Below are 24,028 nucleotides of genomic sequence, written 5' to 3' on the forward strand. Positions count from 1 at the left end.
GTAATAATATTATTATAGAATTCTACAATAATTGTTATTTGATTCTGTAATAATCATTATTTTAAGTATTTATTATTATTAATATTAATTATTGCACTGTGAAACAATTATTACAGAATCAGAAAATCATTGTTCTATGACTCTGTAGTAAAAATATTATTATTTTAAGTATTTATTATTAATATTAATTATTGCACTATGGAACATGATTCTGTAATAATATTATTACAGAATCCGAAAATCATTGTTCTATGACTCTGTAATATAAATATGATTATTTTAAGTATTTATTATTATTATTCATGATTGTTCTATGGAACAATAGTATATTATTACAGTAATAATAATAATATTATTACAGAATCAGAAAATAATTGTTCTATGAGTCTGTAATAAAAATATTATTTTAAATATTTATTATTAATAATATTAATTATTGCACTGCTGTGTAACACGATTCTGTAATAATATTATAATAGAATCCTAGAATAATTGTTCTGTGATTCTCATAATAATATTATTATTTTAAGTATTTATTATGATTAATATTAATTATTGCACTATGGAACACAATTATTACAGAATCAGTAAATCATTGTTCTATGAGTCTGTAATAAAATATTATTTTAAATATTTATTATTAATAATATTAATTATTGCACTGCTGTGTAACACGATTCTGTAATATTATAATAGAATCCTATAGTAATTGTTCTATGATTCTCTAATAATAATATTATTCTTTTAAGTATTTATTATTATTAATATTAATTATTGCACTATGTAACACAATTGTATAATAATATTATGATAGACTCCTAGAATATCGTTCTATGATTTTGTTATAATAATATTATTATTTTAAGTATTTATTTTTATTATTAATATTATTGCACTATGCAACACGATTCTGTAATAATATTATTATAGAATCCTAGAATCATCATTCTGTGATTCTGTAATAATAATATTATTGTTATAAGTATTTATTATGATTAATTACTGCACTTTTGGAACACGATTATGTAATAATATTATTACAGAATAATTATTCTATGATTCTGTAATAATAATATTATTTTAAGTAGTCTTTATTATTATCATTACTATGTAACATGATAAGAGCTGCAGTTGCACAATGGATTAAACCCTTGTGCGGGCTGGACTGCTGACCTGAAGTTTGCCAGTTCGAATCCGCGAGATGGGGTGAGCTCCCATCTGTCAGCTCTATCTTGCAGGGACATGGGGGTAGCCTCCGAACAGGATGGTAACACATCTGGGTGTCCCCTGGGCAACGTCTCTGTAGACGGCCAATTCTCTCACACCAGAAGCGACTTGCAATATGTTCTCAAGTCACTTCTGACATGATAAAAAATGTAACACGATTTTTGTTCCTATGTTATAAATATAATTTCCTAATTGGTTGTATCTTAAAAACATGGGAAAAGTTTATTATTCTGCACAAACTTTGTGTTTGCGGGAGGACGTTCACATTATATTATTATATTATATATTGTATTATATTATAATTTTATATTGTTATATTATACTACATCATACCATTTCTGCTCCTTTTCTCCGCAGCCATCCTGTAGCAGGCTTTCGCCAGGACCTCGCTCTGGTCCGGCGGCCAAACTGGTCTTGCATCGCGTCCGAGGGCTGCGCTTGGGATCCGAAGATGCGCCAGGTGTGTTTGGCGAAGGGAGGAAGAACGGTTTAGAACGGGCCTGGGCCAACTTTGGCCCTCCCTCCAGGTGTTCTGGGCTGTTTTCAACCAGGCTGCATTGATTTGTGACCATATGCCTGGCATTGTCAAATCAATATTATTTCTTCATTGGCATCCATTCGATGCCATACAGTATGCAGTGAAAACACAAATACATAATAAATTACATGCAGATAATTAAAACATGAAAACAAATCAATAAAATACACATGACCGGGCTGTGGCGCAGCTAGTTAGTAGCCAGCTGCATTAAATCACTACTGACCAAGCAGTCATGAGTTCAAAGCCAGCCTGGGCTGGAGTGAGCTCTTGACCATTAATAGTCTAGCTTGCTGTTGACCTATGCAGCCTGAAAGACAGTTGCATCCGTCAAGTAGGAAATTTAGGTACCCCTTCATGTGGAGAAGCTAATTTAACTAATTCTTGACACCATAAAACCTTCCAGCAATGTGCGTAAGAATGAGGAAGTTCTCCATCAAAGACTCGGTGTCACAAGTGGATGGTGAAGCGACAGCTCCCCCTGTGGCCGGAATCGAGCATAACCTCATGAAGCCGGAAAAGCTGGAATGTTGAATTGCCTCTGTGTCTGTCTATATATGTTGTATGTCTAAATGCACATGTATATGTGCATTGTAATTCGCCCTGAGTCCTCTGCAGGGTGAGAAGGGTGGAGTATAAATACTGTAAATAAATAAACAAACATGACAACAGAAATTAAAAGGAGATTTAAAAACCCAGTCAGTAGATTAAAACCATAACCATAACTGTCATTAAGGTCCTATCAATGGTGTCGCCAATTGATAGGACCTTATTGTCACCGTCTATGGAGACTGCCTGTATATATATAAAATAATAATAATAATAACAATAATAATAATATAATACTAATAATATATAATATAATATAATAAAACTAATAATATATAAGATTCCTCTCACTTCCTGTGGTCTCAGCCCCCATGTTCTTAACTAGGAGTTGTTTGTAACTCGGGGGTGGCCTGTATAGTATAAAATAATAATAATACAATAATAATACTAATAATATATATAAGATTCCTCTCACTTCCTGTGGTCTCAGCCCCCATGTTCTTAACTAGGAGTTGTTTCTAACTCAGAGACGGCCTGTATAATATAAAATAATAATAATACTAATAATATATAATATAATAATACTAATAATATATAATATAATACTAATAATATATAAGATTCCTCTCACTTCCTGTGGTCTCAGCCCCCATGTTCTTAACTAGGAGTTGTTTCTAACTCAGAGACGGCCTGTATAATATAAAATAATAATAATACTAATAATATATAATATAATAATACTAATAATATATAATATAATACTAATAATATATAAGATTCCTCTCACTTCCTGTGGTCTCAGCCCCCATGTTCTTAACTAGGAGTTGTTTCTAACTCAGAGACGGCCTGTATAATATAAAATAATAATAATACTAATAATATATAATATAATAATACTAATAATATATAATATAATAATACTAATAATATATAATATAATACTAATAATATATAAGATTCCTCTCACTTCCTGTGGTCTCAGCCCCCATGTTCTTAACTAGGAGTTGTTTGTAACTCAGGGATGGCCTGTGTGTGTGTGTGTGTGTATGTATATATATATATACAATAATATGAATATTATATAATATTTTATTAATATATACAAATACTAATAATAGATAGATGAGATTCACATAGAAATGAATAGATGGATAAATAGATAGAATTGATGTGATGGATAGATAGGATAGATAGAATGGATGGATAGGATAGGATAGATAAACAGATCGATTGATTGATTGATTGATTGATTGGATAGGATGGATAGACAGGAAAAACAGACAGACAGGTATGGAAAAACAGACAGACAGATAGATAGAGAAGGTTGTTAGGAGTTGTGGGAGTTGGAGTCCGAAACACCTGGAGGGAGGGTCGAAGTTGTGGGGGGGTTGTGTCTGGTGGGGAGGTTGTGCCGGACACTGACCAATCCTAACGGACTTCTGCTTTGCAGGGAGCCGGGAGCTGTGCTGCGCGGTGGAGCTGGACAGCCCTCGGCAGCAGAAGCGGACCAAGCCGGTGCCGTCCAGCGGCTCAAGCCCTGCAGCCGAGGTGGAGTGGCCGGACAAGCTGGTTCTGTAAGGGGCTGCTGGTTTTGCATCTTTGGGTTCTTGTGTGCGTTTCTGATCGGAGGGAGAGAGGTTTGGCGCTGAGCGGATGCATCTTCCCGATCTGCATCCGAAACGAGCATCCTTGTCTTGCCCCTCAACACCCAAAGCAGAGTCGTTCCTCTCCTTATTTATTATCATCACCATAATATATAGTAATAATAAAAATAATACTATATAATAATAATGTGCCTCTCCTTATTTATAATAATAATAATAATAATAATAATATAGTAATAATAATATATTATAATAATATATCGTAAGAATAGATACATAGCTGCTAATGCTTTTATGTCAAGCCGCTTTGAGTCCCCTTTGGGGAGGTGAAGCGGGATATAAATAAAAATAATTATTATTATATAATATATTGTAGGTGAACTGTAAATCCCAATGATGACTACTCCGAAATGTCAAGGTCTATTTCCCCCAAACTCCATCTCTGTTCATATTTGGGTGTATTGAGTGCTTGTGCCAAGTTTGGTCCAGATCCATCATTGTTTGAGTCCACAGTGTCCTCTGGATGTAGGTGAACTACAACTCCCAAACTCAAGGTCAATGCCCACCAAACTCTTGCAATATTTTCTGTTGGTCATGGGAGTTCTGTGTGTCAAGTTTGGTTCAATTCCTTCATTGATAGAGTTCAGAATGCTCTTTGATTGTAGGTGAACTATAAATCCCAGCAACTACAACCCCCAAATGACAAAATCATAATTTTTTGAGTGATGGTCACTCCTTGTGTTGTGAGACGTTTTGTTGCCAAATTTGGTGTGATTTCGTTCATTGTTTCTTTTGTTTTTAAGGTACTCATTATGCACAGAGCATTTTTATATATATAGATAGTAACAATATTAAAATAATAATAATTTGTAGTACATAATACATATAATATATAGTAATAAAAATAATCCATATAAATAAAAATGTCATGTTCGTTTCTGGGATGAACAGAACTCAAAAACCACTGGGCAAATTGACACCAAATTTGGACACAAGACACCTAACAACCCAATGTATGTCCTTCACTCAAAAAAATTGATCTTGCCATTTGGGAGTTGCAGTTGCTGGGATTTATAGTTCACCTACAATCACAGAGCATTCTGAATCCCACCAACAATGGAATTGAACCAAACTTGGCACTCATTTCTCCCCTGACCAACAGAAAATACTAGAAGGGTTTGGTGGGCAGTGTCCTTTGGTTTTGGAGTTGTAGTTCACCTACATCCAGAGAGCACTGTGGACTCAAACAAGGATGGATCTGGACCAAACTCTACACGAATACTCAATATGCCCAAATGTGAACACTGGTGGAGTTTGGGGAAAATAGAATCTTGACATTTGGGAGTTGTAGTTGCTGGGATTTATAGTTCACCTACAGTCACAGAGTATTCTGAACCCCACCAACGATGGAGTTGGGGCAAACTTGACAGACAGAACTCCTACAACCAACAGAACATACTGGAAGAGTTTGGTGGGCAGTGTCCTTTGGTTTGGGAGTTGTAGTTCACCTACATCCAGAGATCACTGTGGACTCAAACAATGATGGATCTGGACCATACTCCACACGAATACTCAATATGCCCAAATATGAACACTGGTAGAGTTTGGGGGAAATAGAATCTTGACATTCAGGAGTTGTCAAGTTGTTGCTGGGATTTATAGTTCACCTACAATCAAAGAGCATTCTGAACCCCACCAACGATAGAATTGGGCCAAACCTCCCACACAGAACTCCCCATGTGGGCCAAAGCAACGCATGGGAGGGGTCGGCTAGTAAATAATAAAATAAAATAATCGAACTTTAATTATATTCCACGCTATCTCTCTCCCTTCTGTCCGGACAGGGATCTTGGCCCACGGAGCAAAGAGGTGAAGCTCAGCATCCTTTGCAGCAGCAACAGGAATGGCCCCGGAGAAGGTATGTAGGCACCGAAAAGGATGTAGGCACACACAGAGTCTATACATTGGTGACACAGACAAAGGGGATATTGCATTTTGCTCAGCATTCACACATATCATATCATATATACAATATAATAATATGTAGACATAATAACATTGTAATGTAACAACAACAATATATATTATATATACTACAACTTATGGTATAGTTTGTTGTTGTTCATTCGTTCAGTCGTCTCCGACTCTTCGTGACCTCATGGACCAGCCCACGCCAGAGCTCCCTGTCGGCCGTCACCACCCCCAGCTCCTTCAAGGTCAGTCCAGTCATTTCAAGGATGCCATCCATCCATCTTGCCCTAGGTCGGCCCCTCTTCCTTTTGCCTTCCACTTTCCCCAGCATAATTGTCTTCTCCAGGCTTTGCTGTCTCCTCATGATGTGGCATTCAAAGGACTTCCACTTTGTCTCTAGTATCTTTCCCTCCAGTGAGCAGCCGGGCTTTATTTCCTGGAGGATGGACTGGTTGGATCTTCTCGCAGTCCAAGGCACTCTCAGAACTTTCCTCCAACACCATAGTACAATATATTATATAATAGTAATAGTATAATATATTGGCAGTGTATATTATATATGTTATGGTATAACAATATTGTACTATATAATAATAATATATTATTATACTAGCCATTCCCTGCCACACATTGCTGTGGCCCAGTCTGTGTATATGTGTTTTGTGTGTATATATGTTTGTATGTATGTAGATATGTGGTTTTACGCATGCGTTGTTTTGTATTTTTTATTTTTTAAGCCTCCTCTGCTGTGTTTTTCAGTGTTTTTATGAGTGATGGTCACTCATTGGACTGTTAGGTGTCTTGTGTCCAAATTTGGTGTCAATTTATCCAGTGGTTTTTGAGTTATGTTGATCCCACAAACCAACATTACATTTTTATTTATATAGCTAATAATTGTATATTATATAATACATGTAATATTAATAATAATATTGCAGTATAGTGATATAATTGCCCCTGGTGGTGCAGTAGGTTAACCGCTGAGCTGCTGAACTTGCTGACCAAAAGATTGGCAGTTTGAATCCATGGAGCGGGGTGAGCTCCCGCTGTTAGCCCCAGCTTCTGCCAACCTAGCAGTTGGAAAACATGCAAATGTGAGTAGATCAATAGGTACCGCTTCTGCGGGAAAGTAACGGCGCTCCATGCCGTCTTGCCGGCCAATGGTTTTTGAGTTATGTTGATCCCACAAACCAACATTACATTTTTATTTATATAGCTAATAATTGTATATTATATAATACATGTAATATTACTAATAATATTGCAGTATAGTCATATAATTGCCCCTGGTGTTGCAGCGGGTTAACCGCTGAACTGCTGAACTTGCTGACCAAAAGGTTGGCAGTTTGAATCCAGGGAGAAGGGTGAGCTCCCGCTGTTAGCCCCAGCTTCTGCCAACCTATCAGTTGGAAAACATGCAAATATGAGTAGATCAATAGGTACCGCTTCTGCAGGAAAGTAACGGCGCTCCGTGCAGTCTTGCCGACCAATGGTTTTTGAGTTATGTTGATCCCACATACGAACATTACATTTTTATTTATATAGCTAATAATTGTATATTATATAATACATGTAATATTACTAATAATATTGCAGTATAGTCATATAATTGCCCCTGGTGTTGCAGCGGGTTAACCGCTGAGCTGCTGAACTTGCTGACCAAAAGGTTGGCGGTTTGAATCCAGGGAGAAGGATGAGCTCCCGCTATTAGCCCCAGTTTCTGTCAACCTAGCAGTTGGAAAACATGCAAATATGAGTAGATCAATAGGTACCGCTTCTGCAGGAAAGTAACGGCGCTCCGTGCAATCTTGCCGACCAATGGTTTTTTAGTTATGTTGATCCCACAAACCAACATTACATTTTTATTTATATAGCTAATAATTGTATATTATATAATACATGTAATATTATTAACAATATTGCAATATAGTGGTATAGTGCCTCCGGTGTTGCAGCGGGTTAACCGCTGAGCTGCTGAACTTGCTGACCAAAAGGTTGGCAGTTCAAATCCATGGAGCGGGGTGAGCCCCCCCCCCCCCGTTACCCCCAGCTTCTGCCAACCTAGCAGTTGGAAAACATGCAAATGTGAGTAGATCAATAGGTACTGCTTCTGTGGGAAGGTAATGGCGCTCCATGCAGTCATGCTGAGGCATCCTGCATACATGGATGCATCCATGCAGTCACCTCCAAGGCTGACTGCATGGCATTGGAGGTGTCTATGAACAACGCCGGCTCTTCAGCTTAGAACTGGAGATGACCACCCGAGTCCCAGAGTCGGACACAACCAGACTTAATGTCAAGGGGAAACCTTTACCTATAGTGGTTTACTACAATATAATAATATATAATATTAATGTTGTGCTACGCAAAGACATCTAATATTGATAATAATATTATAATGTTATTTTATGGCATAATAATATAGTATAATATAATATATAGTAATTGTATATCATATATATTGCCTATAATATTACTACTAATATTGCAGTATTGATGGACCTCTCTTTCTTTCTCTCTGATAGAGGTGCTCCTGGGGTTTGCAGCCATCCCGCTGAGCTGCCCCTCCAAAGACCCCCGCGATCATCATCCTCATCATCCTCTGCCGCAGCAGCAGGTCTTCTCCCTCCGGCCCGGCCCTCACCAGAGGCTTCCTCCGGATGCTGCTGTCGCCCTCGAGGTGAGCACAACAAAGGCACCCTTCCAGGATTGTTCAGTGTGTGGACAGCACAAATACCCCTTGCACCCCCCCCCCCCCCACAATTTGGACAATACTTGCAATGCTCACACCTTGGTGTTCCTGAGGCTATTATTATTATGATCACAAAGGAGACTCAAAGCGGCTATATATCTATTATTAGTATTATTATTATTTTATTATTAAAATAAATATTATTTTGTTTATTTACACCCTGCTTTTTCTCTCCATAAGGACTCAAAGCAGCTATGTATCTATAATAATAATAATAATAATTATTATTATTATTATTATTTTATTATTAATAATAAACATTACTATGTTTATTTACACCCTGCTTTTTCTCTCCATATAGACTCAAAGCAGCTATGTATCTATTATTATTAGTATTAATATTATTATTTTATTATTAATAATAAACATTATTATGTTTATTTACACCCTGATTTTTCTCTCCATAAGGAGAGAAAAAACAGTTATGTGTCTATTATTAATATTAAAATATATTATAATGTATTATTATTATTATTATTGATATGAACAAAGGAGACACAAAGCAGCTATGTATCTATTATTAGTATTATTATCATTTTATTATTACAAATAAATATTATTTTGTTTATTTACACCCTGCTTTTTCTCTCCATAAGGAGACTCAAAGCAGCTATGTGTCTATTATTAATATTAGAATATATTATAATGTATTATTATTATTATTATTATTATTATTATTGATATGCACAAAGGAGACACAAAGCAGCTATGTATCTATTATTAATATTATTATTATTTTATTATTAAAAATAAATATTATTATGTTTATTTACACCCTGCTTTTTCTCTCCATATAGACTCAAAGCAGCTATGTATCTATTATTATTAGTATTAATATTATTATTTTATTATTAATAATAAACATTATTATGTTTATTTACACCCTGATTTTTCTCTCCATAAGGAGAGAAAAAACAGTTATGTGTCTATTATTAATATTAAAATATATTATAATGTATTATTATTATTATTGATATGAACAAAGGAGACACAAAGCAGCTATGTATCTATTATTAGTATTATTATCATTTTATTATTACAAATAAATATTATTTTGTTTATTTACACCCTGCTTTTTCTCTCCATAAGGAGACTCAAAGCAGCTATGTGTCTATTATTAATATTAGAATATATTATAATGTATTATTATTATTATTATTATTATTATTATTATTGATATGCACAAAGGAGACACAAAGCAGCTATGTATCTATTATTAATATTATTATTATTTTATTATTAAAAATAAATATTATTATGCTTATTTACACCCTGCTTTTTCTCTCCATAAGGACTCAAAGCAGCTATGTATCTATTATTAGTATTATTATTATTTTATTATTACAAATAAATATTATTTTGTTTATTTACACCCTGCTTTTTCTCTCCATAAGGAGACTCAAAGCAGCTATGTGTCTATTATTAATATTAGAATATATTATAATGTATTATTATTATTATTATTATTATTGATATGCACAAAGGGGACACAAAGCAACTATGTATCTATTATTAGTATTATTGTTAATTTATTATTGATAATAAGCAGCTATGTGTCTATTATTAGTATTAGAATGTATTTTAATATATTATTATTATTATGCACAAAGGAGACTCATAGCAGCTGTATATCTATTATTAGTATTAGAATGTCTTCTAATATATTATTATTATTATTATTATTATTATTATTATTATTGTTATTATACACCAAGGAGACTCATACCAGTTATGTGTCTATTATTAGTATTAGAATATATTACAATGTATAATAATAATAATAATAATTGATATGCACAAAGGAAACACAAAGCGCTATGTATGTAATATTAATATTAGAATGTCTTCTAATATATTATTATTATTATACACCAAGGTGTATTATTATTCACCAATATTAGAATATTGATATGCACAGACACAAAGCGCTATGTCTCCTTTGTGCATATGTATCTATTATTAATATTAGAATGTCTTCTTTTATTTTAATATTATTATTATTATTATTATTATTATTATTATTATGCACAAAGGAGACTCATAGCAGCTGTGTATCTATTATTAATATTAGAATGTCTTCTAATTTATTATTATTATTATACACCAAGGAGACTCATAGCAGTTATGTGTCTATTATTAGTATTAGAATATATTATAATGTATAATAATAATAATAATAATAATTGATATGCACAAAGAAGACACAAAGGGGCTATGTATCTATTATGAGTATTAGAATGTATTTTAATATTTTATTATTATTATTATGCACAAAGGAGACTCATAGCAGCTATGTGTCTATTATTAGTATTAGAATATATTATAATGTATTATTATTGTTATTATGCACAAAGGGGAATCAAAGCAGCTATGTGTCTATTATTAGAATATTATAATGTATTATTATTAATATGCACAAAGGAGACTCAAAGTGGGCTATGTATCTATTATTAGAATGCCTTATTATTAATAATTAGAATGTATTATTATTAATATCATTATCTATAAGGAGACACAAAGCATCTATATATCTATTATTAGTATTAAAATATATTATGATGTATTATTATTATTAATATGCACAAAGGAGATTCAAAGTGGCTATGTATCTATTATTAGAATGCCTTATTATTAATAATTAGAATGTATTATTATTATTAATATTATCTACAAGGAGACACAAAGCATCTATGTATCTATTATTATGATGTATTATTATTAATATGCACAAAGGAGACTCAAAGCAGCTATGTATCTATTATTAGAATGCCTTACTATTAATAATTAGAATGTATTATTATTAATATCATTATCTACAAGGAGACACAAAGCATCTATTTATCTATTATTAGGATTAAAATATATGATGATGTATTATTATTATTAATATGCACAAAGGAGACTCAAAGTGACTATGTATCTATTATTAGAATGGCTTATTATTAATAATTAGAATGTATTATTATTATTAATATCATTATCTACAAGAAGACACAAAGCATCTATTTATCTATTATTAGGATTAAAATATATGATAATGTATTATTATTATTATTAATATGCACAAAGGAGATTCAAAGTGGGTATGTATTATTAGAATGCCTTATTATTAATAATTAGAATGTATTATTATCTACAAGAAGACACAAAGTACCTATGTATATTATTAGTATTATTATTGTGGCTTAGGATATGAGCATGTCAGAACTGTTTAAAATCCAAATGTACACAAACGTTAATGTAGAATTAACCCTCCCTGTGGGCAGCTGCTGTACCAGGAGGTCCCGGAAGCGCATCCGTCCTGCTTCCTGCGCACCAGCATCACTCCCACCAAGAAGGTGGAGATGGACCGCACCATCATGCCTGACGGGACCATCGTCACCACCGTCACCACCATCCAGTCCCGGCCCAAGGCAGATGGCAAGCTCGGTGAGGCAGCATCGCAGTGGGGGGCAGGAGGGCGGGCTGGGTGCGGGACACAGGGTGACCCCCAGTCTTCTGACCTTTGCCCCCCTGCCCCCCCCCAGACTCGCCCTCTCGGTCGCCCTCCAAGGTGGAAGTGACAGAGAAGGTGACCACCAGGTTCCCCCAGGACAGCCGGCAAGGTGGTACTTCCCCCACCAGCAGCAGCCGTGAGTCACTATTATTATTATTACTATTATTATTATTATTATTATTATTATATTTATTTATTTATACCCCGCTTTATCTCCTCAAAGTGGACTCAATGCAGCAAATGAGATCTATATGCTGGATTTCGTATCACAAAATCACAAGTTGAACACTTCCCAGGTGTCTAGAACTGTGATTTTATTATTATTATTATTATTTTGACACAAAAACAAGTATGTCACAGCAAATGAGATCTCTATTCTGGATTTCGTATCACAAAATCCCAAGTTGAACACTTTCCAAGTGTCTAGGGCTGTGTGATTTTTTATTATTATTATTATTATATAGAACACATATTTCATTAGTCTAACCCCAGCAATACACACACACACACACACACACAGGGTTTATTATTGTTGTTGTTGTTGTTGTTATTATTACTATTATTATTATTATTATGATATAGAACACATATTTCATTAGTCTAACCCCAGCAATACACACACACACACACATAGGGTTTATTATTGTTGTTGTTGTTATTATTATTATTATTATTATTATTATTATACAGAACACATATTTCATTAGTCTAACCCCAGCAATACACACACACACAGGGTTTATTGTTGTTGTTGTTGTTGTTGTTATTATTATTATTATTATTATTATATAGAACACAGATATGTTATTGTTGTTATTATTATTATTATTATTATTATTATTATGATATAGAACACAGATATTTCATTAGTCTAACCCCAACCATATATATATGGTAATAATAAAAATAGGAGGAGTTACATTGCCATCGGTTGGGAGGAATGCGTGTAAGTCCCCAAGTTGCAAACAAGATTGCTTGAATTTATATGTATGTCAGAACAGGGACATTTGGTAAGAGTGTGTGTGTGTGTGTGTGTGTGTGTGTGTGTGTGTATAGGGTCCAGCGGCTTCAGGGCCTGTGCTCCCCTTCGCCATGCATTGAACTCCATGGTCCCTTTGCTTCTCCTCCTTGTCCAGGGAGCAGCCATGCCTCCAATGGCCTGGACCCCGTGGCTGAGACGGCCATCCGGCAGCTGACCGACTTGACCAACAAGCCTGCCAAGAAGACCCCGACCAAGCGCAGCACCCTCATCATCTCAGGAGTTTCCAAGGCGAGTGGCTGCGGCTTCCTCGGGATTTCGTTGTGGGGTGGCTGCCTAGGAGGTTGGACTAGATGGTCTCTAGTGTACCCCCCCTTGAGTCTGGCATAGATTCCATCCAAACATTAGGAAGAATATATTATATTCTATATAATATTATATACATAGAATATTTATTTATTTATTTACAGTATTTATATTCGTAAATACACATATAAATATACAGTATTTATATTCGTAAATATACATAACAAATATAATACAACGACTATATTATGTTCAATTACATTGTAATATAATAAATATGCATAGAATCCTTGAGTTGGGAGATACATTTATTATTAGTTTATTCATAATATTTATTAATAAACTAATAATAAGATTCCACCCAAACATTAGGAACAATATATTATATTCTATATAATATTATATAAATAGAATATTTATTTATCTACAGTATTTATATTCATATACATATAAATATCGAGTATTTATATTCGTAAATATACATAACAAATATAATACAATGACTATATTATGTTCCATTACATTGTAATATAATAAATATGCATAGAATCCTTGAGTTGGAAGATACATTTATTATTAGTTTATTAATAATATTTATTAATAAACTAATAATAAATTTAAAAGTTTACTAGTATTATTATTATTATTATTATTATTATATAGAATCTATTTCTATTTTATTATATGCATTATGTAATAGAAACAGAGCTGGAAAACAGATACGCACGCAGTCCGCTTTGATTGTGCTTTTCCTGCGTGGAAGGGGTTGGACTAGATGGCCTTTGGGGGTCCCTTCCAAGCCCGTATTCTCACGTGGTCCATTATGTTCAATTACATTGTAATATAATAAATATGCATAGAATCCTTGAGTTGGAAGATACATTTATTATTAGTTTATTAATAATATTTATTAATAAACTAATAATAAATTTAAAAGTTTACTATTATTATTATTATTATTATTATTATATAGAATCTATTTCTATTTTATTATATGCATTATGTAATAGAAACAGAGCTGGAAAACAGATACGCACGCAGTCCGCTTTGATTGTGCTTTTCCTGCGTGGAAGGGGTTGGACTAGATGGCCTTTGGGGGTCCCTTCCAAGCCCGTATTCTCACGTGGTCCATTATGTTCAATTACATTGTAATATAATAAATATGCATAGAATCCTTGAGTTGGAAGATACATTTATTATTAGTTTATTAATAATATTTATTAATAAACTAATAATAAATTTAAAAGTTTACTAGTATTATTATTATTATTATTATTATTATTATTATATAGAATCTATTTCTATTTTATTATATGCATTATGTAATAGAAACAGAGCTGGAAAACAGATATGCAAGCCATCTGCTTTGATTGTGCTTTTCCTGCATGGAAGGGGTTGGACTAGATGGCCTTAGGGGGTCCCTTCCAAGCCCGTATTCTCACGTGGTCCGTGTCCCCGCAGGTCCCGCTGGAGGAGGACGAGGCGGCGCTCTCGCTGGGCTATGCGGCCTCGATGGAGGGGGCTCTGCAGGAGGACTCCCTCCTGGCCGGCATGTCCGAGTTCTCCCAGAGCCTGGCCGACACCCCCATGGGGGGCTCCTACGCGGCGCAGGGGAACGGCCAGGACCTGGACGAAGCCACCCGCTCCGACATTTCCGAACGGGCCTCCGGGGACGAGGCCGAGTCAGAGACCGGCTCCACGGGGGCCTTGGAGACACGCAGCCTCAAGGACCACAAAGGTGAGACCAGTAGGACCCAAGGCTGACCGTCAGGGGGCTGGGCCAGACCAGAGCCCAAAGGAGGGTCACTATGGTCATGATTATGATCATGATTGTTATTTATTCTTTATCATGATTAGTATTAATTATAATAATATTATTCGTTATAAGTATTTACTATTATTTGTTATAGTATAGTATTAGAAATAATGGTATTATTTAGAAGTATTTAATATTATTATTTATTATATATAAATAATAAATAATAACAATAAATAATAAAGAATAATTTATTTATTTATTTATTTGTTTATTTTGCTTATATACCGCTGTATCTCAAGCCCGAAGGCGACTCACAGCAAATAACAAATACTTATAAATAATAATATAATAAATACTTATAAATAATAATATAATAAATAGTAATAATACTTATAAATATTTATAAATAATAATAAGTATTTAATTTGTTATTATTTATTATAATAGTATTATTGAGAAGTATAACAAATACTTATAAATAATAATATAATAAATAGTAATAATACTTATAAATATTTATAAATAATAATAAGTATTTAATTTGTTATTATTTATTATAATAGTATTATTGAAAGTATTTATTTATATTATTATTTATAAGTATATTTATTGTCATAATAATATTATTTATAATTATTATTTAATATTATTATTGATATTAGTAGTATGATAAGTGTTATTATTTATTATAGTAATCGTTTTATTTATAAGTATTAGTATTATAATAGTATAGTATTAGAAATAATGGTATTATTTATAAGTATTTAATTTGTTATTATTTATAATAGTAGTATTATTTATAAGTATTTATTATTATTATTTATATTATTATTTATAAGTATATTTGTTTATTTTCAAAATAATATTATTTATAAGTATTATTATTTATTATAATAGTATAATATTAGAAATATTATACTAGGGCTGAGAACGGCGGTCTACAAGTGCAGTAAATAAATAAATAAATAAATAAATATTTATAAGCATTTAATTTGTTATTATTTATTATAATGGTATTATTTACCAGTATTATTATTTATATTATTTATAAGTATATTTATTGTCAGAAAAATATTTATAAGTATTATTTATTATTATTTATAATAGTATTGTAAGTTACTATTTATTATAGTAATACTTTTATTTATAAGTATTAGTATTTATTATAATAGTATAATATTAGAAATAATTGTATTATTTATAAGTATTTAATATTATTACTATTTATATTATTATTATTGAATACATATTTTGTTATTATTTATTATATTAGTAATATTTATTATTATTTATATTATTTATATGTATATTTATTGTCATAATAATATTTATAAGTATTCTTTATAATTGTAGTATAAGTGTTATTATTTATTATAGTAATAGTTTTATTTATAAGTATTAGTATGATTATTTATAAGTTTAAATATTTTTAGATATGATAATAGTATTTATGTTGTTATTATATTATTATTTATAAGTATAGTCTGTAGTATTTAATATTACTATTTATTCTATTATTATTAAGTATTTAATTTGATATTATTTATTATATTAGTAATATTTATTATTATTTATATTATTTATATGTATATTTATTGTCATAATAATATTATTTATAAGCATTCTTTATTATTTATAATAGTAGTATTGTAATAAGTGTTATTATTTATTATAGTAATAGTTTTATTTATAAGTATTTATTAGTATTATTATTAATAAGTATATTTATTGTCATAATAATATTTATAAGTATTATTTAATATTATTTATATTAGTAGTATTATGATAAGTGTTATTATTATTTATTATAGTGATAGTTTTATTTATTAGCATTATTATTTATAAGTTTAGATATTATATATGATAATAGTATTTATGTTGTTATTATATTATTATTTATAAGTATTTAATATTATTACTATTTATTATATTATTATTTAATTAGTTATTATTTATTATATTAGTAATATTTATTATTATTTATATGATTTATATGTATATTTACTGTCATAATAATATTTATAAGTATTCTTTATTATTATTTATAATAGTAGTAGTATGTGTTATTGTTTATTATAGTAATCGTTTTATTGATAAGTATTAGTATTATTATTTATAAGTTTGAATATTATTATATATAATAATAGTATTTATGTTATTGTTATATTATTATTTATATTAGTAGTATTATGATAAGTGTTATTATTATAGTAATAGTTTTATTTATAAGTATTTATTAGTATTATTATTAAGTATATTTATTGTCATAATAATGTTTATAAGCATTATTTAATTTATATTAGTAGTATTATGATAAGTGTTATTATTTATTATAGTAATCGTTTTATTTATAAGTATTAGTATTATTTATAAGTTTAATTATTATTATATATGATAATAGTATTTATGTTGTTATTATATTATTATTTATAAGTATTTAATATTATTACTATTTATTATATTATTATTAAGTATTTAATTAGTTATTATTTATTATATTATTAATATTTATTATTATTTATATTAGTTATATGTATATTTATTGTCACAATAATATTCTATTATTATTATTTATAATAGTAGTAGTATGTGTTATTATTTATTATAGTAATTGTTTTATTTATAAGTATTAGTATTATTTATAAATTTAATTATTATTATATATAATGATAGTATTTATGTTATTGTTATATTATTATTTATATTAGTAGTATTATGATAAGTGTTATTATTATAGTAATAGTTTTATTTATAAGTATTTATTAGTATTATTATTAATAAGTATATTTATTGTCATAATAATGTTTATAAGTATTATTTAATTTATATTAGTAGTATTATGATAAGTGTTATTATTTATTATAGTAATAGTTTTATTTGTAAGTATTAGTATTATTATTTATAAGTTTAATTATTATTATATATAATGATAGTATGTATTTAAAAGTATTTAATATTACTATTTATTTTATTATTATTAAGTATTTAATTTGTTATTATTTATTATATTAGTTTTATTTATAAATATTTATTAGAATTATTATTATTTATAAGTATATTTATTGTCATAATAATACTTATAAGTATTATTTAATATTATTATTTATATTAGTAGTATTATGATAAGTGTTATTATTATTTATTATAGTAATAGTTTTATTTATAAGTATTAGTATTATTATTTATAAATTTTATTATTATTATATATGATAATAGTATTTATGTTGTTATTATATTATTATTATGTATAAGTATGAAGTAGTCTCCCTTCGTGTGTCCGGGTTTGGGCTGACGCTTTGTCCCTCCGATGCCTATTCTGCTATAATAATAGTATTTATGTTGTTGTTATATTATTATTGATAAGTATGAAGTAGTCTCCCTTCGTGTGTCCGGGTTTGGGCTGACGCTTTGTCCCTCCGATGCCTTTTTTTCTGCTGCAGTGGGCTTCCTCCGGAGCGGCACCAAGCTCATCTTCCGGCGGAAACGCAAGCAGAAGGCGGCCGGCCTCAGCCAGTCCCACGACGACCTGCCCAACGCCGCCAATGCCGCTGCCGCCAATGCCGCTCCGCGCAAGACGTCCGGCAGCTTCTCCCGGCGGATCATCAAGCGCTTCTCCTTCAAGGCCAAGCCCAAGACCAAGGCCAACGGGAGCGCGACGGCTGCGGCGGCGGACAAGCACTGAGGGTCAGCGAGGGCTGGGCCGCCTCCCCCTGGAGCCCCCTCCCCACGTCTCGACGCTCCCCTTCCGCCGCCTCCCCGGTTCCTCTTCCCTTCCGGGCGAAGGAGGCCGTGCGTTGTTGAAGCCCGGTCGGGCATCCCTTCGGCTCGTTTCGGAGCTGGCCTCCACTCTCTGTCTTTTTGGGGACTTGAGGGCAGGAAGGAGCCGGTCTTGCGGTGCCCCCCACCCCGTCCCACTCCAACCCCACTCTGTTTTGGTGTGCAATGTTTCTACAGACATGGCAAACCAGTGGGACTCTTGAGCCATGTCGGTGGGTCCCTTTCTTATTGAGCCAGGTGACACGTCGCTGCCGGCGGGTTCCCCCCTTGAGGTGGGACAGGGTGTTGTTCCCGCTGCCTTTTTCCCGGTCCGAGAAGGGACTTTGTGCCGCAGAGCTGTCGAAAGCCTTGGATGCAACGGGAAACAGAGGCTGGCCCATCCTCGGCGGGTTCCGCTTTGATGGGAGAGCCATTGTGGGTGTGTGGAATGGAGGCGAGGAGACTCCAAATGTGATGTGTCCAGAATGGTGACCATGCTCTGCAACGGGAAATGGGGGGCCGCCCATCCTCGGCGGGTTCCGCTTTGATGGGAGAGCCATTGTGGGTGTGTAGGAAGGAGGCGAGAAGACTCCAAATGTGTCCAGAACAGAGCTGGACGGTGACCATGCCCTGCAGAGAGAGGTTACCTGGCAAGGCTGGGCTGGTCCCTTCCGGCAGGTGATTGCAAAGAGATGGGATGGGGGGTGGATTTGGGGTGTCGAGGAGGCTCTTGCTATAAGGAAACAGGTTTTTCAGGGGACCCCAGAAGTCAGTACTCAGGTTTCAAGGCTGGCAGGAGAGGCGAGGGTGTGCTGCTTCGCCATCAGGGACATCCGGCCCAAAGTTACAGGTGAGAGGAAGGAGGAAACAGAGGGATACCCTTTGTAGTTGGATCTAGAAGGCTTGGCTACTCATCTGGATCTCCTCCCAGGGGAAAATGGGTGAGAGCAAAGGGGGTCACAAAAGAAGACCCACACAGCTGGATCCAGAAGGCTTGGCTGCTCATCTGGATACTCTGGATGAGAGCAAAGAAGGAAGGGAGCCCTCTCCGTCGTGCATCTTTGGGGGTCACGAAAGGGGACCCACACAGGTGGATCCAGAAGGCTTGGCTGCTCCTCTGGATCCTCTGGATGAGAGCAAAGAAGGAAGGGAGCCCTCTCCATCGTGCACTTTTGGGGGTCACAAAAGAGGACCCACACAGGTGGATCCAGAAGGCTTGGCTGCTCATCTGGATACTCTGGATGAGAGCAAAGAAGGAAGGGAGCCCTCTCCATCGTGCACTTTTGGGGGTCACAAAAGAAGACCCACACAGGTGGATCCAGAAGGCGTAGTTGCTCCTCTGGATCCTCTGGATGAGAGCAAAGAAGGAAGGGAGCCCTCTCCATCGTGCATCTTTGGGGGTCACGAAAGGGGACCCACACAGGTGGATCCAGAAGGCTTGGCTGCTCCTCTGGATCCTCTGGATGAGAGCAAAGAAGGAAGGGAGCCCTCTCCATCATGCACTTTTGGGGGTCACAAAAGAGGACCCACACAGGTGGATCCAGAAGGCGTAGTTGCTCCTCTGGATCCTCTGGATGAGAGCAAAGAAGGAAGGGAGCCCTCTCTGTTGTGCACGGGGTCATGAAAGGGGACCCACAATGGTGAAGGAGGGCATTCAGCGTGCAGCACCCTTTGCGCATGCGATGGAAAAGCCGTGGAGCGGGTGCGACCCTTCGCAGGAAGAAGGGCACCGTGCGGGTGGCGTGTTCCCGCTTCCCTTGGGTGTCTTCCCAGTGCCGCCCTTCCCTCCAACCTCGGAGAAGGCGAGCGTGCCTTTTCCTCTGTGTTCCTTGCCCCGAACGGAAGCCATTTGTGCCGCGGGCGTTGCCAGGCTTGGACGGACCGAACGGCGGACCGGACCGCCATCCTCTCTCTCTCTCTTTCCCTCCCGCGTCTCTGATGCGAACCCGAATAATCTCCACCGGTTTGTCCCTTATTGCCGTGTTTCTTTGCAGAATGTGGATTTGCAACGGAAACTATTTGAATCAGGAATGTGTTTTTGATTTGGTTGTCACTGTACATGCGTTTCTCTTTCTCCCTTTTGGTTTTGCGTGAATCGCTTGCCGTAGGGATGGGTCGTTGGTAAACATTTTCCCCTTAGTAAGTTCTTGAGGGTTTTTTCGGGCTATATGGCCATGTTCTAGAGGCATTTTCTCCTGACGTTTCGCCTGCATCTATGGCAAGCATCCTCAGAGGTTGTGAGGTCTGTTGGAACTAGGAAAATGGGTTTATATCTCTGTGGAGTAATGACCAGGGTGGGACAAAGGACTCTTGTCTGCTGGAGCTAGGTGTGAATGTTTCAACTGACCACCTTGATTAGCATACAATGGGCTGACTGTGCCTGGAGCAAACATTTATTGAGAGGTAAATAGATTTCCCTGCCTGTTTCTTCCCTGCTGTTTTTGCTGTTGTAATTTTAGAGTTTTTTAATACTGGTAGCCAGATCTTGTTCATTTTCATGGTCTCTTCCTTTCTGTTGAAATTGTCCACATGTTTGTGTATTTCAATGGCTTCTCTGTGTCGTCTGACATGGTGGTTGTGAGAGTGGTCCAGCATTTCTGTGTTCTCAAATAAAATGCTGTGTCCAGGTTGGTTCATCAGGTGCTCTGGTATGGTATTTAAAAATTCTAAAATTGCAACAGCAAAAGAGAGAGGAAACAGGCAGGGACATCTAATCACCTTTCAAGAAGAGTTTGCTCCAGGCACAGTCAGCCCATTGTATGCTAATCAAGGTGGTCAGTTGAAACATTCACACCTAGTTCTTGTGGGTTTTTTCGGGCTATATGGCCATGTTCTAGAGGCATTTCTCCTGACGTTTCGCCTGCATCTATGACAAGCTTCCTCAGGTGACCTCACCTCTGAGGATGCTTGCCATAGATGCAGGCGAAACGTCAGGAGAAATGCCTCTAGAACAGGCATGGGGAACCTTCGGCCCTCCAGGTGTGGTGGACTTCAACTCCCACAATTCCTTGAGGCTCGGCATTCACCCCAAAGGCTTACCTTGGCCTCAAGGAATTGTGGGAGTTGAAGTCCACCACACCTGGAGGGCCGAAGGTTCCTGACCCCTGCTCTAGAACATGGCCATATAGCCCGAAAAAACCCACAAGAACTGAGTGATTCCGGCCATGAAAGCCTTCGACAATACATATTCACACCTAGCCCAACTGACAAAAGTCCTCACCCTGGTCAATCCACAGATATATAAACCCCTTTTTTTCCCAGCTCCAGCAGACCTCACTACCTCTGAGGATGCTTGCCACAGATGCAGGCGAAACATCAGGAGAGAATGCCTCTAGAACATGGCCATATAGCCCGAAAAAACCCTCAAGAACTTAGTGATTCCAGCCATGAAAGCCTTCGACAATACATTTTCCCCTTAGCATTGCTCTTTGCTCCTTTGGTTTTGCATGAAGCGCTCGCCGTAGGTAAACAATCGGGAGTTGATTGTTCTTTGGGAAAATGCAAAAGAGATGCTGGAGGTGGGCTTTGCGGGGCTTCAGCGACGGCTTCATCCTCCATTGCGGCCCTGGCTTTGGGTCCATTCCAAAGCAAATGGTTGGACGGTCTCTTTTGCAAAAAGGAAGCCCTGCAGCCGAGGGACTTGACTTACTTCTGACCGCGTCCGGCCACGGGCTGCCGGTCAGTGTATCTTGCATGATGAGGAAATTAAACGTAGAGATTACTTGCACTGAGGAATAATGAAGGATTTCCCCAGGTCCAATCATGGGCGAAAAGGGCTTACACGAAGCACAGGCTGGACTTGGCACAGATGCAAAATTGGGGCTGCACGGCTGGTGCACGGTGCGCATGGGAAGGGGGGGCTTTGCTGCGAGGGGGGGGAGAGCTCTGAATGTCTGCTGGGGAAGGGCCGATTGGGCATTTTTTTATTTTATTTATGGGGGTGTCCTTCCCAAAGGAAAGGCGGGGAGCAAATAAAATAAATGAGTATTGCAAAGTGGTGGCTGACGGAAGAGAAGTGCGGCCTGTTGTGCGCACAGTGCGCCCGGCTCCTTTTCCTCCGCCGTTCTCTCTCGCTCTTCCTGAGCCACATTTGCAGCGGCGTGAATAGTGGAAAGGTGGACGAAGGGATGCGCTTCGGATCCTTTTGGCCGTTTCTCCATCGCTGCCTCCGCGTTGTTTTTGGACCCCTCCTCCTTTTCCTTGCTTTGCCGTTGGGTGCATCACTGTAAACCCCCCCCCCCCAGCCCCCCAGATTGTTTGTAGAGTAAAATAAAGAGACATGTAGATATTTAAAGGAAATAGACTTTAAAGAAGAAGAGGAAGAAGAATATATTTAATGATGATTGTGACCTTCTGCACCTTTGTATATGTTGGGAGAGTCGACTGCAAAATGCAACGGGCGGGCCTTTAACTTATTAAACTCAACTGGAACCATCACCGGTGAGTCTCCGTATCTTTGGGGTTTCGTTCCGTGCAACCAGGGCTTCGGGAAATAAGGGAAAACAAACACTTTCCTGCTCGCGACCCCTTTTCGTCCCCATAAATTACACTCTGTAGCACTACTATTATTGTTCCTGGGTTATCAATGCCATTACATTATAATATTTATAATATTTATTTATTTATTATTTGAACTTCTATACCGCCACTTCCCTGGGGCTCGGAGCGGCTTACAAGAACAGGCTAAAATCAAACACAATTTAAAAACAATTTAAAATAATTTAAAAACAGAAATATCAAAGGTCGAAACAGATATGTCTTACATTATAATGTAATGCAATATAATCTATATAAATAAATATGTCCCACCCTGGTCATTCCACAGATATATAACCCTTTTCCCTAGTTCCAACAGACCTCACTACCTCTGAGGATGCTTGCCATAGATGCAGGCGAAACGTCAGGAGAGAATGCCTCTAGAACATGGCCAGATAGCCCGAAAAAACCTACAACAACCCAATGTAATGTAATGTTCGTTTGTGGGATTAACATAACTCAAAAACTACTGGATGAATTGACACCAGATTTGGACACAAGACACTTAACAACCTAAGGTATGTCCTTCATTTGGGAGTTGTGGTTGCTGGGATT

At 35.3% G+C, this 24,028-nt stretch overlaps 1 protein-coding gene across 1 annotated transcript in view; it reads left to right on the forward strand.

The window, feature by feature from the left end:
* The window catches only part of C2CD2L (C2CD2 like), a 49,798-nt gene extending 26,424 nt beyond the window's left edge, over window positions 1-23,374 (forward strand). Inside the window, exons 6-14 of the mRNA XM_067470837.1 lie at window positions 1,585-1,687; window positions 3,765-3,888; window positions 5,763-5,836; window positions 8,415-8,569; window positions 11,908-12,070; window positions 12,169-12,273; window positions 13,274-13,407; window positions 14,884-15,160; window positions 18,622-23,374. Of these exons, the coding sequence (XP_067326938.1) occupies window positions 1,585-1,687; window positions 3,765-3,888; window positions 5,763-5,836; window positions 8,415-8,569; window positions 11,908-12,070; window positions 12,169-12,273; window positions 13,274-13,407; window positions 14,884-15,160; window positions 18,622-18,863 (1,377 nt within the window). The 3' untranslated portion in view covers window positions 18,864-23,374. The remainder of the gene's footprint in view (window positions 1-1,584; window positions 1,688-3,764; window positions 3,889-5,762; window positions 5,837-8,414; window positions 8,570-11,907; window positions 12,071-12,168; window positions 12,274-13,273; window positions 13,408-14,883; window positions 15,161-18,621) is intronic.
* The last annotated feature ends 654 nt before the right edge of the window (window positions 23,375-24,028 follow it).

This window comes from Anolis sagrei, chromosome 7 (genome assembly GCF_037176765.1).
Source record: "Anolis sagrei isolate rAnoSag1 chromosome 7, rAnoSag1.mat, whole genome shotgun sequence".
Lineage (NCBI taxonomy): Eukaryota > Metazoa > Chordata > Lepidosauria > Squamata > Dactyloidae > Anolis > Anolis sagrei.